General features: G+C 38.1%; 1 protein-coding gene across 7 annotated transcripts in view; it reads right to left on the bottom strand.

Moving 5' to 3' along the window:
- The window catches only part of TBC1D23 (TBC1 domain family member 23), an 83,401-nt gene that overhangs the window by 28,688 nt on the left and 37,083 nt on the right, over window positions 1-17,630 (bottom strand). For all 7 annotated transcript variants that reach the window (XM_055383545.2, XM_055383548.2, XM_055383546.2 and 4 more), the window contains 7 exons: window positions 17,232-17,343; window positions 15,146-15,251; window positions 13,180-13,384; window positions 6,273-6,396; window positions 1,756-1,880; window positions 1,619-1,665; window positions 692-795 (listed from right to left, as the gene is read on the bottom strand). In XM_055383545.2, coding sequence (XP_055239520.2) covers window positions 692-795; window positions 1,619-1,665; window positions 1,756-1,880; window positions 6,273-6,396; window positions 13,180-13,384; window positions 15,146-15,251; window positions 17,232-17,343 — 823 coding nt within the window. The remainder of the gene's footprint in view (window positions 1-691; window positions 796-1,618; window positions 1,666-1,755; window positions 1,881-6,272; window positions 6,397-13,179; window positions 13,385-15,145; window positions 15,252-17,231; window positions 17,344-17,630) is intronic.

The following is a 17,630-nucleotide window of genomic DNA, read 5'->3' as shown; positions in this document are numbered from 1 at the left end:
CTCAGCATTATCAAGACTGTACAAGCCTGAACTCCAGAGAAAAGTAGCAAAACTCTACCTCCTCCACTGGATTACTACTGTAATATAATTTTTTTTTTTTTTTTTTGAGACAGAGTCTTCACTCTGTTGCCCAGGCTGGAGTGCAGTGGCACAATCTCAGCTCACTGCAAACTCCACCTCCTGGGTTCACGCCATTCTCCTTCCTCAGCCTCCCGAGTAGCTGGGACTACAGGCGCCCACCACCACGCCCGGCTAATTTTTTGTATTTCTTAGTAAAGATAGGGTTTCACCGTGTTAGCCAGGATGGTCTCGATCTCCCAACCTCGTGATCCACCCACCTTGACCTCCCAAAGTGCTGGGATTACAGGCGTGAGCCACCACGCCCGGCCCTGTAATATAATTTTTAAAGTCAAGAAAGCACTAATTTAGAAAATATCTCAGTCAATTTTCTTATGATCAGAAATAACAATAATCAGAAGAGAGGTAAGATGCGTTCTACTATCTTTTTAACTTGTCTGTTCTTCCACTAGGGAGGGTATTTACAGAGATGAAAAAAAAAAATCACACAAAACTACAACACATAAAGAAACAGAAAAAATTGACAACCTATTTTAACTAAAGTGAATACAAAGTAATAAAACAATGTACAAAATATGAAATACAAAATAGTTGGTCATTTCTGGTCTTATACCTTCCTAAAAGAAGCTGGTGTTTTGCTGCAATAATACTGAGCCAGAGAGAAAAGGTCTTCTATATCTTCTATATTCAGACTGGATGGAGTATTTTCCAAGAACTCTGAAATATTATAGACATAATATTTAGTAGTTTGTGAAAAATGCAAATATTGTTTATGTATCAGAGCCGAAATATCTTCATCATAAATACTATGCAAATGGAGTCTCAACAGTGGTGCTTTTACAGTGACTTGTGGAAAAGTGGATTTCTCCAAATGAGCTGAAACTGTTAATGTAAATCTCTTGTCAGTGAAGGACAGTGCCAGGCAATCAAATCAAATTCATTAACCTTAATTAGAATTCTATGATTTATTTATTAAACATATATGAAGAAATGCCAAGGCCCCTGAACATAAAAAATGCCTAAGAAATAGTTACTGACTTAAAGAACTTTGTCTTGTGTGAAAAAATAAAAATAAATCACTATAATACAGTAAGATAAACATTATTATACAGATAGAACAAAGTGCCAGGGAATATAGAGAGGAAGTAACTATCTCTATGTGGGGGATATGGTGGGGAGAATCCAAAAGGAGAACCAAGGTTTCACAATTGAAATATCATATAAACTGAGTATTGAAAGGTAAATTAAGGATGGGTAGGGAGGAACAGAGGAGGGCAATCTATTCGAACAGTGAAACTAATGAAATAGTATATGGAAAGGAATGAAAGAGTGAACAAATATGAAGGAATGAATGAAGATGGCAAAATAAAGGAAAATAGTCTTTAAGGTCTGTACCTGGAGAGTGTTTATATAATCTGAGAGTTGAATGGAGCCTCAGAGCTCTTCTAGACTTATCTCCTAAATTTACGAATGAGGAAACTGAGTAACTTACACAGATAAAGAGACCTGAAATGTTTTCACTACATTAAATGATACTTACGGATAACTTCTTCTTTGCTGTCTGACTCTTGTGTTAAAATAACTTCTCTGTAAAAGGGAATCAAATCAATTTGAGTTAAATATTAACAGAGCACCCTGAGAAAACAGGAAAAAAAATCTAACCAACCAGATACTTACTTTGCATTAACAAGGATAATTAACATTAAGAAATAAATAAAAAATGGATCTGCTTGTTGTAGATATCCATCCCATATTGCCTGAGTGACTTCAATGGAACAGTAACATGCAAAAAGACTTCCAAGCTGTAATCAGGAAATGAAATGAGAGACATAAACCACTGGAGGTGACTTGTTCTCTTAAAAGTATTAAAGCAAATGAATAAGAAACATTACATCAAATTATCTGCACCTGATATTTAATGCATACCTTAATCTTAGTGTATGAAATCCAAAGGCAAAACATGTGAATTCAAGGGACAATGGAGCCACATATTAACTGTGTGACTTAGGACATGTCAACCTCTTTAAAGCTTCCATTTTTACTTCTGTAAAAAAGAGGAATAATGCTACCCATCTTCTACTACTATTGTGAAAAGAATACCTAAAGTAACTAGCACATATCTTTGCCATAGCATAACTAGCATAATTATAGTCTGAGCTCCATAAGAGTAACTAAAATAATTACAATATAATAACAGCACAGTATTTAAATTACAAGGTAATTGTGAGGATCAAACATGGTAATTTAAGAGCAGCTAATAAAACTTTAATCATAATATAAATATGAATTGCTCCCAAAGCTCACTTGTACATCACTTGAAAGAGATTAGGCCGGGCACAGTGGCTCACACCTGTAAACCCAACACTTTAGGAGGCCAAGGTGGGTGGATCACCTGAGGTCAGGAGTTTGAGACCAACCTGGCCAACATAGTGAAACCCCGTCTCTACTAAAAATACAAAAATTAGCCAGGCATGATGGATGGCACGTGTCTGTAGTCCCAGCTACTTGGGAGGCTGAGGCAGGAGAAACACTTGAACCTGGGAGGCAGAGGTTGCAGTGAGAAGAGATCTCACCACTGCACTCCAGCCTGGGTGACAGAGTGAGACTCTGTCTCAAAAAAAAAAAAAAAACAAAAAAAACAAAAAAAATTAAACAACATTCATATCCTTCAATAAATTTCAGGAGCTAAAAGTTGTTAATTTATAAGCAACTCTACAGCCCAACTGTGTTTTAAGTTGCATGAAGTAATATTTTTAGATCATTCAACTTTCATTAGATACAGAAATAATTCCATCTACAAGTTTAAATTTAAAACATTTTTAACAGCTAAAGAGAATTAACGGGAAAACATATATTTAGTGCACTCTTTGTGCAATACTAAGCTAATACTAAACTATTATCACATATCATTAAAAATATCTCTTACTTAAATTCTCACAACAGGTGTGCAATACTAAGCTAATACTAAACTATTATCACGTATCATTAAAAATATCTCTGATTTAAATTCTCAAAACAGGCCTGGAAAGTAAACACATTTCTCCCCATTTTACAGGTGAGAAAGTAGATTTCAATTACTCCCCATTTTTTTCAGGTGAGGAACTTGGATTACTTTACTTTCTCAAGCTCACAGAGCTAGTGAGTGGTGTTGCGAACAGAAAAAAGCCTGAGATTCCACAGCCCATGTAATTGCCATCACACTTGACCACAAGGCTTTTAAAATACATAATGCTACTAATGTTTTTTGTGGTTGCTTTAAAAATTACGATTACAAACACAGATTAGAAGAGGTACGTACAAACAGAATAGCAATACACAGTCATCTTTAAGCTCACTTAGCTCAACGAAAGTTACCACTGCATTGCTCACAGTGGTTTAGGAATTACTTTTTAATTGTTTCATCTCATGATACTTAAAAAACTCTATTTCATCAACATGATACTAGTAGCAAGAGTAAACTATCTGAGGCCAGGCACAGTGGCTCACGCCTGTAATCCCAGCACTTTGGGAGGCCGAGGCGGGTGGATCACGAGGTCAGGAGATCGAGACCATCCTGGCGAACATGGTGAAATCCTGTCTCTAATAAAAATACAAAAAATTAGCCGGGTGTGGTGGCGGGAGCCTGCAGTGCCAACTACTCGGGAGGCTGAGGCAGAAGAATGGCGTGAACCCAGGAGGCGGAGCTTGCAGTGAGCCAAGATCGTGCCACTGCACTCCAGTCTGGGTGAAAGAGTGAGACTCCGTCTCACAAAAAAATAAACAAACAAACAAACAAACAAACAATCTGGCATATCAGCTGAAGAGAAACCACTCAGTTTAAACCTCCAGCTATCAGCACGAATTCAGAGCTCTGGCATCAGAAATGGCATTTCCTAGGCAGAGAGACCTCTATTAATTATTAAAATGCTTAAGAAAAATAGTTTACTACTTTAACATAAATAGGTAGATTCAGTGGCAACATATGAATCTCAGAGAAGCTACAGTTTTGACAAGACTAGGCTTGGCTCGCACCTGTAATCCCAGCACTTTGGGAGGCCTGCGTGGGAGGATTGCTTGAGCCCAGGAGATCGAGATCAGCTCAGGCAATATGGAGACACCTTGTCTCTACAAAAAAATTAAAACATTAGCCAAGTGTGGTGGTGCATGCCTGTAGTCCCAGCTACTCAGGAGGCTGAGGTGGGAGAATCACTTGAGCCCGGGAGGTGGAGCTTGCAGTGAGCCAAGACTGTGCCACTGCACTGCAGCCTGAGAGACCAGAGCAAGACCTCGTCTCAAAAACAAAAACAAAAAACTGACAAGACTGTGGCCAAGAGGGAATTAAAGAACAGGTTACTGAGGTTTGAGATTTAATGAGCCCAGAAGTGAAACCAGTTAGAATTCTCCAATTACCCATTTCCTGATTGTTAACTCATGCTATCATCCTCTGAAGTAGGTACAGTACTATTATTTCCACTTTGCAGATGAGGAATTGAAGCTCAGAGGCTGTCTTAGATCACACAGTTAATAACGGGAAGAAATGGGATTCTTCCTGAAGAAAAGTTACGTAATACATAATAAAAGAATATGAACATATAGTCTCCTAGGACCCAATCATTGTTTTAGAAAGATCTCAAGTTAACCAGAAGAGCAGCAGTTAACCAGAAGTGTGGTCTGGGGACCTCGTAGAAGTCCCCAGGATTCTTTACAAAGGATCTGTAAGGTCAAAAATATTGTTACACAAATATGTAGAATTTACCTGCCTTTTTCATATATATTCCCTCGAAAATGAACAATAGAATTTTCCAACGCCTACATGATATGTGATATTATCACAGATTGAAATAAGGGCCAGGTGTGGTGGCTCAGGCCTGTAATCCCAGCACTTTGGGAGGCTGAAGTGAGCGGATCACCTGAGGTTAGGAGTTCGAGACCAGCCTGGCCATCGTGGTGAAACCCCGTCTTTACTAAAATTACAAAAATTAGCCGGGCATGGTGGCCGGCACCTGTAATCCAAGCTACTCGGGAGGCTGAGGCAGAAGAATCGCTTAACCTGGGAGGCGGAGGTTGCAGTGAGGCAAGATTGCGCCATGGCACTCCAGCCTAGGCGACAAGAGTGAAACTCCATCTCAAAAAGAAAAAAAAAAAGCAGATATGATAATCCATCTTTGATGTAGCCAAACATTAATGAGATTTGCAAAAATATAAAACAATGCCACTACTCTAATTTTCTTTTGGAAAATAGTTGTTTATTTTAAAATAGGCTATTTATATCAACATGTAATAAATTTATAATTACTTTTAAATAAATTAATAAACATTTAAAATTCCTTAATTTTTTTTTTTTTGAGACAGAGTCTCACTCTGTTGCCCAGGCTGGAGTGCAGTGGTGCAATCTTGGCTCACTGCAACCTCCGCCTCCCAGGTTCAAGTGATTTCTCCTGCCTCAGCCTCCCAAGTAGCTGGGATTACAGGTACACGCCACCACACCCGACTAATTTTTGTATTTTTAGTAGAGATGGGTTTTGCCATGTTGGCCAGGCTTGTATCAAACTTCTGACATCAAGTGATCCACCTTCCTTAGCCTCCCAAAGTGCTGGGATTGCAGGCATGAGCCACTGCGCCTAGTCTAGTTTTAACAACTTCTCAATATAATCCATATGGATCATCAACAAATTTTAAGAGTGACACCAAAAGGTTTAAGGACCACTGACCTAAAGTAAGACTTCCCATTGAAAATACAAATACAGAATGATAGAGCACTGCGTTATACTTTATATTCTTTTATATTAACCATTTGATAACCTTAAGTCATTTTCCTTGTGACTGTATACCAATTCTTATACACACCATCAACAATTTAAACAAAGTTCTCAATTGAACTGATATATGTATCATATATTACATGTACATATTCATATTTATTACATATATGTAAATATGAGTTGTAATATTTATTTGTAATTAGTTGTAAATAGTTACATTTACACATACATGTAAAACAATAAAAGTGAACTTCATATCAAATAAGCTGAACTAACACGAGTGAAGAGCAAAAAAAGTTATTTTGAAATGCCAATAATTTTACCCCTTTGGTTTAAACAGTAATGATCTATAATTAGGAATTTTCTTTCTCTTCCTTGAAAAAAAAAACCCACCTAACTAGAGCTTTATATAAATCTATTTTTCATTAAATGTTCCTACTTTCACTTTATTACCCAGTTGAGTGCATAGGAGTCTGGAGTAATTTTCTTTGTATCAAGATAAGAACAAAGCTCAGGCTCATGGTATTGGATGAGCAACCTGAAGAGATGAAATGGTCTCCCTTTCTGGGAACAATCCCTAGAAGACAAGAGAAGCAAAATTTTTTTGCATTAACAGATCAGAAATCATCACATCAGTAACCAATCTTCCTGCTATACCCTCCACAGCATTCACTGGAAGCCTACCTGACAGTAGCAGGCAGAGGTCTCTTGCTAACACCTTTTTCAATGTCCCTGACTTGACAAAAGTTGTAGAAACAGTAGGTCTAAAGCCACTCTAGGGACATTCTCACAGGTGAACCCAGGCAGCACTCCAGTGAGAGAACTACAGGGATCACTGAAAACAAATTTAGGTTATTTTGATAAGGCTGAGATCCCAAAAGGAGATCTGGGGAGTCCTTCCTTCTCTGCCAAAAAAGAGGAACTTCTAGAAACTAGGCTTCAGGTTAGCTCCACAGTTTATATACTCAATCAGGAATGTCCTTTAGCAAAGTACAAGTCTGAAATGGGCAGGTGAACATTTCAGAAATAATGGCCTTAAAAACTGTTGAAGCGGCCCAAGTACCAACTCCTCAGAGCAAATTCCAGAAGGTGCCAAAATACTCATCTTGTTCAATAACTGTCCTACTTCAAAGGGTTATTGTGAGAGCAAAATGGAAAAATTGAATCTGAATGTTGTTTTAAAGTAAAAGGCACTAAACATGTACATTAACATTTTTATCTAAAGGCTTTTTAAAAACAAATATTACCTTTTCCTGTCAGAGACTTCAAAAGTAGAAAGAAGGTACTCTACTTATTACCTGGGTGGTGAAATAAACTGTACACCAAACCCCCGTAACACACAATTTATTTATATAACAAACCTGCACACGTACCCCTAAACCTAGAATAAAAGTTAGAAATAATTACAAAGCACCTACAGATGCATTTTGGGCCATGGATTTCCTACAGTTTCTAGTCATCATCTCAGGAAGCATCTCAGCCTGCTCAGCTCTAAGAAGATTCCTCCACCACGGGTCACAGCAGCCACTCACAGGCTTAATCTGAAAAGTACTGTCCCTCTACCCAGGCACCCAAGCATCTGAGCCCAGAGATGACAAACCCTTGGAGCAGTTCCAGATGTGGTCCATGAACTAGACTCACTCCTCAGGAAGTATAGTTATTTCCTCTTTCCATGCTCAGTCCCTGATCTCAAATTCAGAAGCCTTATCTTCTAACTCCCACATACACAGCACTCTTAGAAAACCTTTCGAGCCCAGAGGATTTGTTAGATACTATTATGTTCACATTAGCTCATTTTCTTGTGTCCATGTTTGTGATAATTCAAACAGAATACTTCATGGAAAAAAACTCTTAAAAGATACCAGATATTTGGTAGTGGATCTTACTGGATATAGGGAGATAATTACATGTTTTTTGGGTTTTTTTTGTTGTTGTTGTTTTTTTAAGACAGGGTCTAGCTCTGTCACTCAGGTTGGAGTGCAATGGCGTGATCTCGGCTCACTGCAACCTCTTTGCATCCTGGGCTCAAACCACCCTCCCACCTCAGCCTCCCAAGCAGCTGGGACTACAGGTACATCCACCATGCCCAGGCGATTTTTGTATTTTTGGTAGAGACAGGGTTTCTTCATGTTGCCCAGGCTGGTCTCGAACTCCTGGGCTCAAGCGATCCTCCCTCCTTGGCCTCCCAAATTGCTGGGATTACAGGCATGAGCCACCATGCCGGGCCAGAGGTAGTTACTTTTTAACCCGTACAGTTAAAAACAAAAAGCAATACTGAAAACACAGTTACTTCCAGACAGTTTGGTTAAAGTATGGTGTTACTGTTAACAAGATGCTGACTAACTCAATCTTCAGTTAGACCAGTAGGCTTCACTAATTCCTCAATTCTATAAATTTACTCCATTCAGCTTTTGTACTGAGATACATTCTACTATTACAAGGGAAGGAAGCAAGAATGTATCTAATGAATCAGCAAAAACTTATAAACAGGTCAAAGCACAGGCCATCATAATAAAAGTCAACTATTTTTTGAGGAAATACTATGTGCCAGACAATGTAATAAGCATTTTACAAAGTTATTTCATTTTATCTTACATTTTATCAAACAATCCTATGAAATATATACCCAATTTACAGATGAGAAAACTGAGGCTCAACTGAAGTCAGGTAGCTCACTGAAGGTAAAATAGCTAAGAAGTGATGGAGCTAAGACTTGTATACAGAAACTGGACCTTAAGTCATTATGCCATACTGCCCCCCTTCCATATCTAACTCAATATTTCAACAAGTGGTATTTTTGTAGGGGTCCCATCTCTAAAAAAGCAAACTGTAAAGAAAATGAAGTAAAAAGCCTCATGTAAAAAAGTCAATGAAATGAATGACACAGTTTTTTTAAATTTTTAAATTTTTTTTTTTTTAGACAGGGTCTCACTGTTGCCCAGGCTGGAGTGTAGTGGCAGGATCATGGCTCACTTCAGCCTCGACCTCCCTGGGCTCAGGTGATCCTCCCCGCTTAGCCTCCTGAGTAGCTGGAACTACAGATGCATGCCCTCATGCCTGGCTAATTAAAAAAATTTTTTTTGTAGGATCAGGGTCTCACTATGTTGCCTCGGCTGGTCTCAGACTCCTGGGGTCAAGTGATCTGCCTGCCCTGGCCTCCCAAAGTGGCTGGGATTACAGGTGTCAGTCACTGCACCTGGCCTCACAGTTTTAACATGACAGCATTAATAAGGAGTGTTTTAAGCAGGGCAGAGTGGCATGTACGTGTAGTCCCAGCTACTCAGGAGGCTGAGGAGGGAGGATCACTTGAGACCAGGTTTTCAAGACCAGCCTAGACAACATAGTAAGATCTTGTTATCAAAAAAGAAAAAAAAATGTTTTACAATGTAATTCAAAGGGAAAAATAAAAATAATTTCTAAAATCTAAGATGTGAGGTCAATGTCAGGATTTGTATGACTCTCAATCTATCACTTTTTGATACTGCAGGTGGAAGGAAGTTTTATAGAAAAGGCCCCAGGTTGGCAATTGAGATGCCCAGACACAGAACTAGATTCATACTGGTATGACTACCTCCTCCTTAGTCTTAATACTTACCCTACTGTATAAATGCAAGGCAAAAGAATGCTAAGGCAGAACACACAGTGAGTAGAGGCATACACTATGGAAACAATTGCCTAGTTCATGATCTCATCTTCTGAAAAAGTGGGGCATCTCTGAGAGTCAGCCACTGCAACAGCAATTATTCATTTAACAACTGTATACTGCAACGTTGCTCTGAAGTACAAGGCACTGTGCTTGACGGGATTCTGCCATCTTATATGTGAAACTGTAATAAGACATGCTAGTGGTAAAACCCAGTCTCTACCAAAAATACAAAAATTAGCCTGGTGATAGTGGCATGTACCTTTAAACCCAGCTACTTGGGAGGCTGAAGCAGGAGAATCGCTTGAGCTTAAGAGATGGAGGTTGCAGTGAGCCGAGATCGTGCAACTCCACTCCAGTCTGGGTGACAGAGTGAGACCCTGTCTCAAAAAAAGAAGAGAAAAAGGCTGGGCGCGGTAGCTTGCACCTGTAATCTCAGCACTTTGGGAGGCCGAAGGGGGCGGATCACTTGAGGTCAGAAGTTTGAGACCAGTTTGGCCAATGGTAAAACTCCATCTCTACTAAAAATATAAAAATTAGCCGGGTGTGGTGGCACACGCCTGTGATTCCAGCTACTCGGGGGCTGAAGCAGGAGAATCGCTTGAACCTGGGAGGCGGAGGTTGCAGTGAGCCAAGATCACGCCATTGCACGCCAGCCTGGCAACAGAGCGAGACTCTGTCTAAATGAATAAATAAATAATTAAAAAGAAGAAGATATGTTAGGTTGGGAGTGGTGGCTCACGCCTGTAATCCCAACACTTAGGGAGGTCGAGTTGGGCGGATCCCTTGAGGTCAGAAGTTCAAGACCAGCCTGACCAATGGTGAAACCCCATCTCTACTAAAAACACAAAAATTAGCCAGGTATGGCACATGCCTGTGATTCCAGCTACTCAGGAGGCTGAGGTATGAGAATCACTTGAATCCAGGAGGCAGAGATTGCAGTGGGCTGAGACTGTGCCACTGCACTCCAGCTTGGATGACAAAGTGAAACTCTGTCTCAAAAAAAAAAAAAAAAAAAAAAAAAGATATGTTAAAATGGAGTTCCAGCAGCATTCTGTGGGGCTCGGGGTTCTTTCCAGGGCTATTAATGCTGGCCCTGGCTGGAGGGCTGTTCCATATGGAAGTCATGGAAGCAATAACTAGAGAAACCTGACAACACAGTATGTTACAAAGCATAATGCAAAAGTCTTTCCCCACTGTTCCTAACTACCATCACCACCATTCTCCAGAGGCAAAGCTGGGACATCTTGTCTCTTGCTATTGCTAGCTGTTAGAGCAAGAGGTGGCCATGAGAAGTGCTAAAATATAGGCAGTTGAGAGACCTAGTACAACAAAATGACTCCTAAATATGAATTCAAGTCTTGGCTCTGCCATGACCTTAGCCTTGTTTTCTGGTATCTTTAAGTCTGTTTTCCTTATATAAAGCAGTATGGCTTCAAGGTAGCACAGAGGTTCTCCATCCTGGTGCATATCAGAATCACCTGGAGAGATTTAAAAATATCTATACCTATGTTCTTTGCAGTCCACTTATATTTGAAACTTTGAAGGCTTACTGTGGAAAAAACAGGAGTGCAAAAGATTTATTGGAAAAAAAACAAAACTCTAGGGACCAGTATGTTTTAAAAGTACTTTGGGTAAAGAGTCATTTCTCCAAAGAAGAAATACAAATTGCCAATAAACACATAAAAAGATGCTCAACATCATTAGCCATTAGGGAAATGCAAGTCAACAACCATAATGAGGTATCATCACTTCACACTCACTAGGATGGGCTATAATCAAAAAGACAAATGTTGACGAGGATGTGAAGAAACTGGGATCTCCACTGACTGTTGGTGAGAACATATGATGCAGCTGCTACGGAAAAATCCGGCAATTCCAGAAAAGGTTAAACATAATTACCATATGGTCCAGCAATTCCCCTTGTAGGCACATATCCCAGAAATGAAAATACACATCTACACAAAAACTTGTATATGAACGTTCACAGCTTCATACTCATAATAGTAAAAAAGTGAAAACAATCCAAATATCCATCAACTGATGAATAGGTAAATAAAATGTGGTATATGCATACAATAAAAAATTTGGCAAAAAAAGAAATGAAATAAGATATATGATACAATATGAACCTAGAAAACATAATGCTAAACATTAAAGCCAGTCACAAAAACATATAAGGTATGATTCCTTATATACAGAATAATACCAATCATTCCCCCCATTTTGGGGGAAAATGGAGAGTTGACTACTAACGGGAAGGGGATTTCTTGTTGGGGTGATAAAATGTTCTAAAATTGGTTGTGGTTATGGCTGTACAACTCTGTGACTATAATTAAAACCAGTGAATTGTACACATTAAAATGGTGAATTTTATGGAATATAAATTATATCTCAATAAAGTCGTTATTTAAAAAAAGAAAAAGTGCTTCAGTTGATTCTAACAAGCAACCAGGGTAGAGAACCATACAAAACACTTATACCTCATACAGTGTGGTATCACATAGAAAGTAGTAAAAAATAAGAGTCAGTTAACTATCAAGGTCCAGATTAGCAGTTCTCCACCTTGGCTACATGCTGAAATTAATTAGTAAGCTCTAAACAAACTGATGCCTAGGTCCCATCACCAAGAGATTTTGATTTAATTACTCATGTATGCAAATAGTCATTAGGATTTTTAAGAGCTCCCCCAATAGTTCTAATGTGCATTCAAGGTTGTACAGCCAAGCCACCAGTCTAGACTATGTCTAAAGTTTCTTTTGGTACTAAAATTCTAACTATCTGATCTATTGCACTGGGAACTACAACAATTCTTTCTGGCCTCATGAGTGCTGCCCACCACCACGACCCCCACTACAACCCCCATCACAACCACCTGCACATCTGTCTGGTCTCAAATGCCACTTACCATGGGAAAGCCATCCCTGACCTCCAAGGTAAGTTAGGTTGCCCCCATTATACATCCCCATAGCACTCTATATTTCACCTTTCTAACATTCAGCACACTTCAATTTACTTGTTCAATGCCTATATTTCTAGGACTTCCTTCCAAGCTCAATAAGGTAACACCCCAGAAATTCTACTTTTCACCTGAACACTGTAATATTTTTATTTTATAGGCAAATAAATTAAAATAGGGATACCACCAAATAAACTGGAAGAATTATATATATGAACTCTAGAAATTTTTAATTTTTAAATTATTTTTTAAAAATAAATTTCTGTGCATTATACAACACATTATAAAAAACACATACATAGTAAAATGGTTACTATTGTGGAACAAAATAATGCACCTATCATCTCATATTCCCAATTTCCCCTCTGTGGCAAAAGCAGCTATAATCTACTTATTTAGCAAAAATCTTCAATATAATAGACTATTATTAACTAGAGTCCCCACATTGTATATTAGGTCTTTCGACTTGTTCATCACACCTATTTGCTATTTTGTATCCTTTTGACCTAAATCTCCCCACTTCCTCCCCAACTCCAACCCCAGTATAACCACTGTTTCAGAAGTATACATTTTTAACTAAAGAATCTTTTAAAAAATGTTTATAACCACAAAAATAAAATAACAATTATGGATCAAACAACCTTCAACATTATTTGAACCTTTTACTTTACCGCCAAAGTAAATCTAGCAACTTTAGCTCAAAGCAAACCAGGCCTGTATTCACTTTTAAAAACTACAATAACTGAATCATATTTTACCTGGGAATGTACTTATTCATTATGGCATAAAAGCAGTTGTATAAATCGCTGCGTGGCAGTTGAAGATGCACCAATGGTTTCAGTAGATATATCCAGCTAAGGGATGTGCTATATTTAATGTTACGTGATTTACAATAAAAGGTAATTACAGATTCAATATCCAAAAGTAATTCTGCTGCCTTCTCCTCTGGCACTGAAAGCTGGTCTAGAAAATAAATGTTAAAAATAAAGTTACTGAGGGCCTGTCAGGGGCTGTTATTGGACATAACACTTGTTTACAAATATATAATACTATGTTAGTGCATTTAGAGAAAGACGAAGTAAAACTACATGAAAGTATATTTTCCCTTATACTTATTTTAACAATCATTGGTTCACAGATCCAAAACCCAAGGAAAACACACAGTCAAAACGCTTTATAACAGCCTTTTTTTTTTTTTTTTTTTTGAGACGGAGTTTAGCTTGTCACCCAAGCTGGAGTGCAATGGCACGATCTTGGCTCACTGCAACCTCCACCTCCCGATTTCAAGCGATTCTTCTGCCTTAGCCTCCCGAGTAGCCGGGATTACAGGCAAGCACCACCATATCCAACTAAATTTTTGTACTTTTAGTAGAGACAGGGTTTCACCATGTTGGCCAGGCTGGTCTCGAACTCCTGACCTCAGGTGATCTGCCTGCCTCGGCCTCCCAAAGTGCTGGGATTATAGGCATGGGCCACTGTGCCTGGCCTTCTAACAGTCTTTTAACTTTAAGACAGTTGTTTAAAGAAAATTAAGAATAACAGTTTCACTTAAGCATGTTTTCTTACCTAGTCTGTTGAGAGAGAAGGGAAAGAAACAGAAGACTTCTATACATTCAGTATTTACTAAACATTAGCACTTAGTAATACCTGATCTATATATATGTCAAACATAAGAATGGCCAATCTGAATTAAAGGGATAGGTAAAGATAGGCATAGCCCATATTCCTGGGAAGCAAAAGGGTTTTCTAAACAGATTATCACCTACTCCATGATGGGCAGTTGTTGCTATAATTTTGGCAAGAAGAGGGAAAGGAATTCATTCTCCACTATCAAATTCTTTCTTTTGTCCACACCAGCAATAATGTTTCTGCTGTGCTTACCACACATAGGCCTATCAAGCTAATAATTTAACTAAAATATGATGGAAAGAGAAACAAAAATACAATGCACTAGAGATTAATTTAAAAGAAGTATAAACAAATCGATCCACATTGTGAAATGAAATAGATGTTGTGGGGTGACTGGAAACCTATTCAATCACAATTTATAATAGTTTCTCTACAGCAGTCCACAAACTATGATTTATAGATAAACTTTTGGAACAAAGATCCCCTTTGAGGGCTGCATACAATCATATAGATCTTTAATTATATAAAAATCAAATTTAAGACTACAACAAACCCATAAATGTACATGAAAAATCTAACATATAATGCAAAAGAAACAGTAAAAACTAGGTTATCTTTTTTGTTTCTTTGAGATAGAGTCTCACTCTGTGCCCAGGCTGGAATGCAGTGGTGTGATCTCAGGTCACTGCAACCTTTGCCTCCTGTGTTCAAGCAATTCTCCTGCCTCAGCCTCCCAAGTAGCTGGGACTACAGGTGCCCACCACCACACCTGGCTAATTTTTGTATTTTTTAGTACAGACAGGGTTTTGCCATGTTGGCCAGGCTGGTCTCGAACTCTTGACCTCAAGTGATCTGTCTGCCTTGGCCTCCCAAAGTGCTGGGATTCAGGCATGAGTCACTGCACCCAGTCAAAACTAGGCTCCCTTAAAATTAATAGACAATATTTCATAAGAATTTCCAAAGAAAAGTTCTAAAGCTATTTACAAGCCTTTTACAAATTCTGAAATTATAAGAAGATTATTCTGAAGAGTGATTCCTCAACCCAAAAATTATTTCCAAAATTTAACTCTGCTTGAAAGTGATTATTAAGCTTACCAATAAACTGCAGGCAATCTTTGTGAACAGTGTTCTGTTCTGGCAAGTCTAAAATACCATCCCATGATGCCAAACTATCACCTTTTCCTGCAACATTCAGAGCAATCTGGAAGAAAGATTTAAAAAGTGACTAGCTTCATATGTTATTCCTCATTCTTGGAAAATATGCTGTAATAATTAAAGGCCTGAATTTAAAAATAATAACAAAGATTACAATTAAGGTATCCATACTCCACCAAATGTTGAGTATTTAGTCATGTCACAACCAGCAGAATTATTTTAAATCCTCCTACATTAGATATTTCTTCATGTTGATTTAGTGAATACAATAAATTACCCAAAATATTTATATATTTAGATATGTAAATTTACACAATTTTTTAAATGTAAAAACAACAGAATGTACTAACAAAGAAAAAGTACATCTGTGCCATGTACATTTTAAAATTATACAGAAGAATACTTAATAAATTGAGCAAATGTTTTCACTGTTTTGTAAGGTTTTTTTTAAAATGTAAAATAAACTATTGATTTAAAGAATCTTAAGTGACATATCCAAATGCAACAGGTAGACCTAGTAGAATTCAAATTTAAACAAATCACCCATAAAAACACACGTATGAGACAACTGAAGAAATTATTTTATGATATTAAAGAATTACCAGTCTTTTTTATTTTTTGAGACTGAGTTTCGCTCTGTTGCTCAGGCTGGAGCATAGTGGCACGATCTCGGCTCAATGCAACCTCTCCGCCTCCCGGGTTCAAGTGATTCTCCTGCCTCAGCCTCCCAAGTAGCTGATACTACAAGGCACCCACCACCACGCCCAGCTAATTTTTGTATTTTTAGTAGAGATGGGGATTCACCATGTTGGCCAGGCTGGTCTCAAACTCCTAACCTCAGGTGATCCACCTGCCTCAACTTCCCAAAGTGCTGGGATTACAGGTGTGAGCCACTGTACCCAGCCAGGAATTACCATTCTTTTAAATGTTTCAGACTTTTAGTATGCTAGCAAGGATTTGCTTTAAAACAATCCAGTGAGTCAGGTGGGGAGGAAAGGATGAGGATACTAATCAAACAACATTGGCTAAATGTTGATACCAGTTAAAGCTGGGTTATGGGCACATGGGAGTTCATTATACAAGTTCTACACTTTTGCATGTGCTTAAACTTCTATAATAAAATGCTCAGAATGCTGCGTACAGTTTTAATTCCATTTCTGTTACATATGTGCATAGGGCAAAAAGGTAAAAAGGTAAGCACCAAGACCTTATCTGTTTTACCTACAGGTGGTAGGTAACAGATTTTTATTTTATCCTTTGTGGTTGTTATGCTGTATATATTTCCATAAATATATGTATTTCTTTTGTAATCATAACAATACCTTAATTCAAAATTTTAAAAAATAATAATACACATGAACTGTAGAACAGTTGAATAGAGGAAAACAAAGGGAAAATCTCCTATAACCCAACAGCCAGAGGCATACTTCCTTTTTTTTTTTAACATTGCTATGATCATTCTGTATCTGCAAATATACATCCTATTTTACTCACTGATTGTATCTTGTTTCAAGAAACAATTTTCATAAACACCATTCCTTTTTTTTTTTTTTTTTTTGAGATGGAGTCTCACTTTGTCACTCAGGCTGGAGTGCAGTGGCGCTATCTCGGCTCACTGTAGCCTCGCCTCCTGGGTTCAAGCAATTCTCTTGCCTCGGCCTCTTGGTAGAGATGGGGTTTCACCATGTTGGCCAGGCGGGTCTTGAACTCCTGACCTCAGGTGATCCGCCTGCCTCAGCCTCCCAAAGTGTTGGGATTATAGGCATGAGCCATTGTGCCTGGCCCCATAAACACCATTTCTAATGGCTACAAAAGCATATATTACATTCCAAAATCTAAGCCATTATTGTTAAATATACCAAACACTACAGAAACACACATTTTAATAAGCTGCTGTTTGATAAATCTAGATGTGGCATGCTCATAAGGTAATAAAGTTTTCTGCAACTAAGACAGCTGAAGCAACAAACTTTTAAAAATATTATTCTTCAGTGATTACATTTTATTCATTTTAGTTTCTAGTTACCTTCCAAACTTTGGCCCTCAGATCAGCAGGCAGCGGTCTTCCTTGAATTATATTTCTCAACGTTTCAAGATCACAACCTCCTGCTTCCAGAGCTTCTTCAAGATCTTTTTCCCTAAAAAATAAGTCCTATTTATTAAAATGAACTTTACCTCATACTTTTTCTTATTCAAGATTCATTTATAAGCATGGCCTATTAAAGGCTTGTCTAAGAAACAAAAGTTCTCAGCAACCAAAATGTAATGCCAAGGCATACACAGCATGTTTTCTTATGGGAAATCTCAGGCTTCATACAGTCAATTTACTCTCATTTTACCCTTAGTTTGGTTGTCTTTTCCTAGATTAGAGAAATTTAAACAGGAGATGGGGCAAGCTGGCTGATAGCACTGTGAAGTCATAGTA

This window comes from Gorilla gorilla, chromosome 2 (genome assembly GCF_029281585.2).
Source record: "Gorilla gorilla gorilla isolate KB3781 chromosome 2, NHGRI_mGorGor1-v2.1_pri, whole genome shotgun sequence".
NCBI classification, from domain to species: Eukaryota; Metazoa; Chordata; class Mammalia; order Primates; family Hominidae; genus Gorilla; species Gorilla gorilla.
This window is presented reverse-complemented; position numbering and strand designations above follow the sequence as displayed.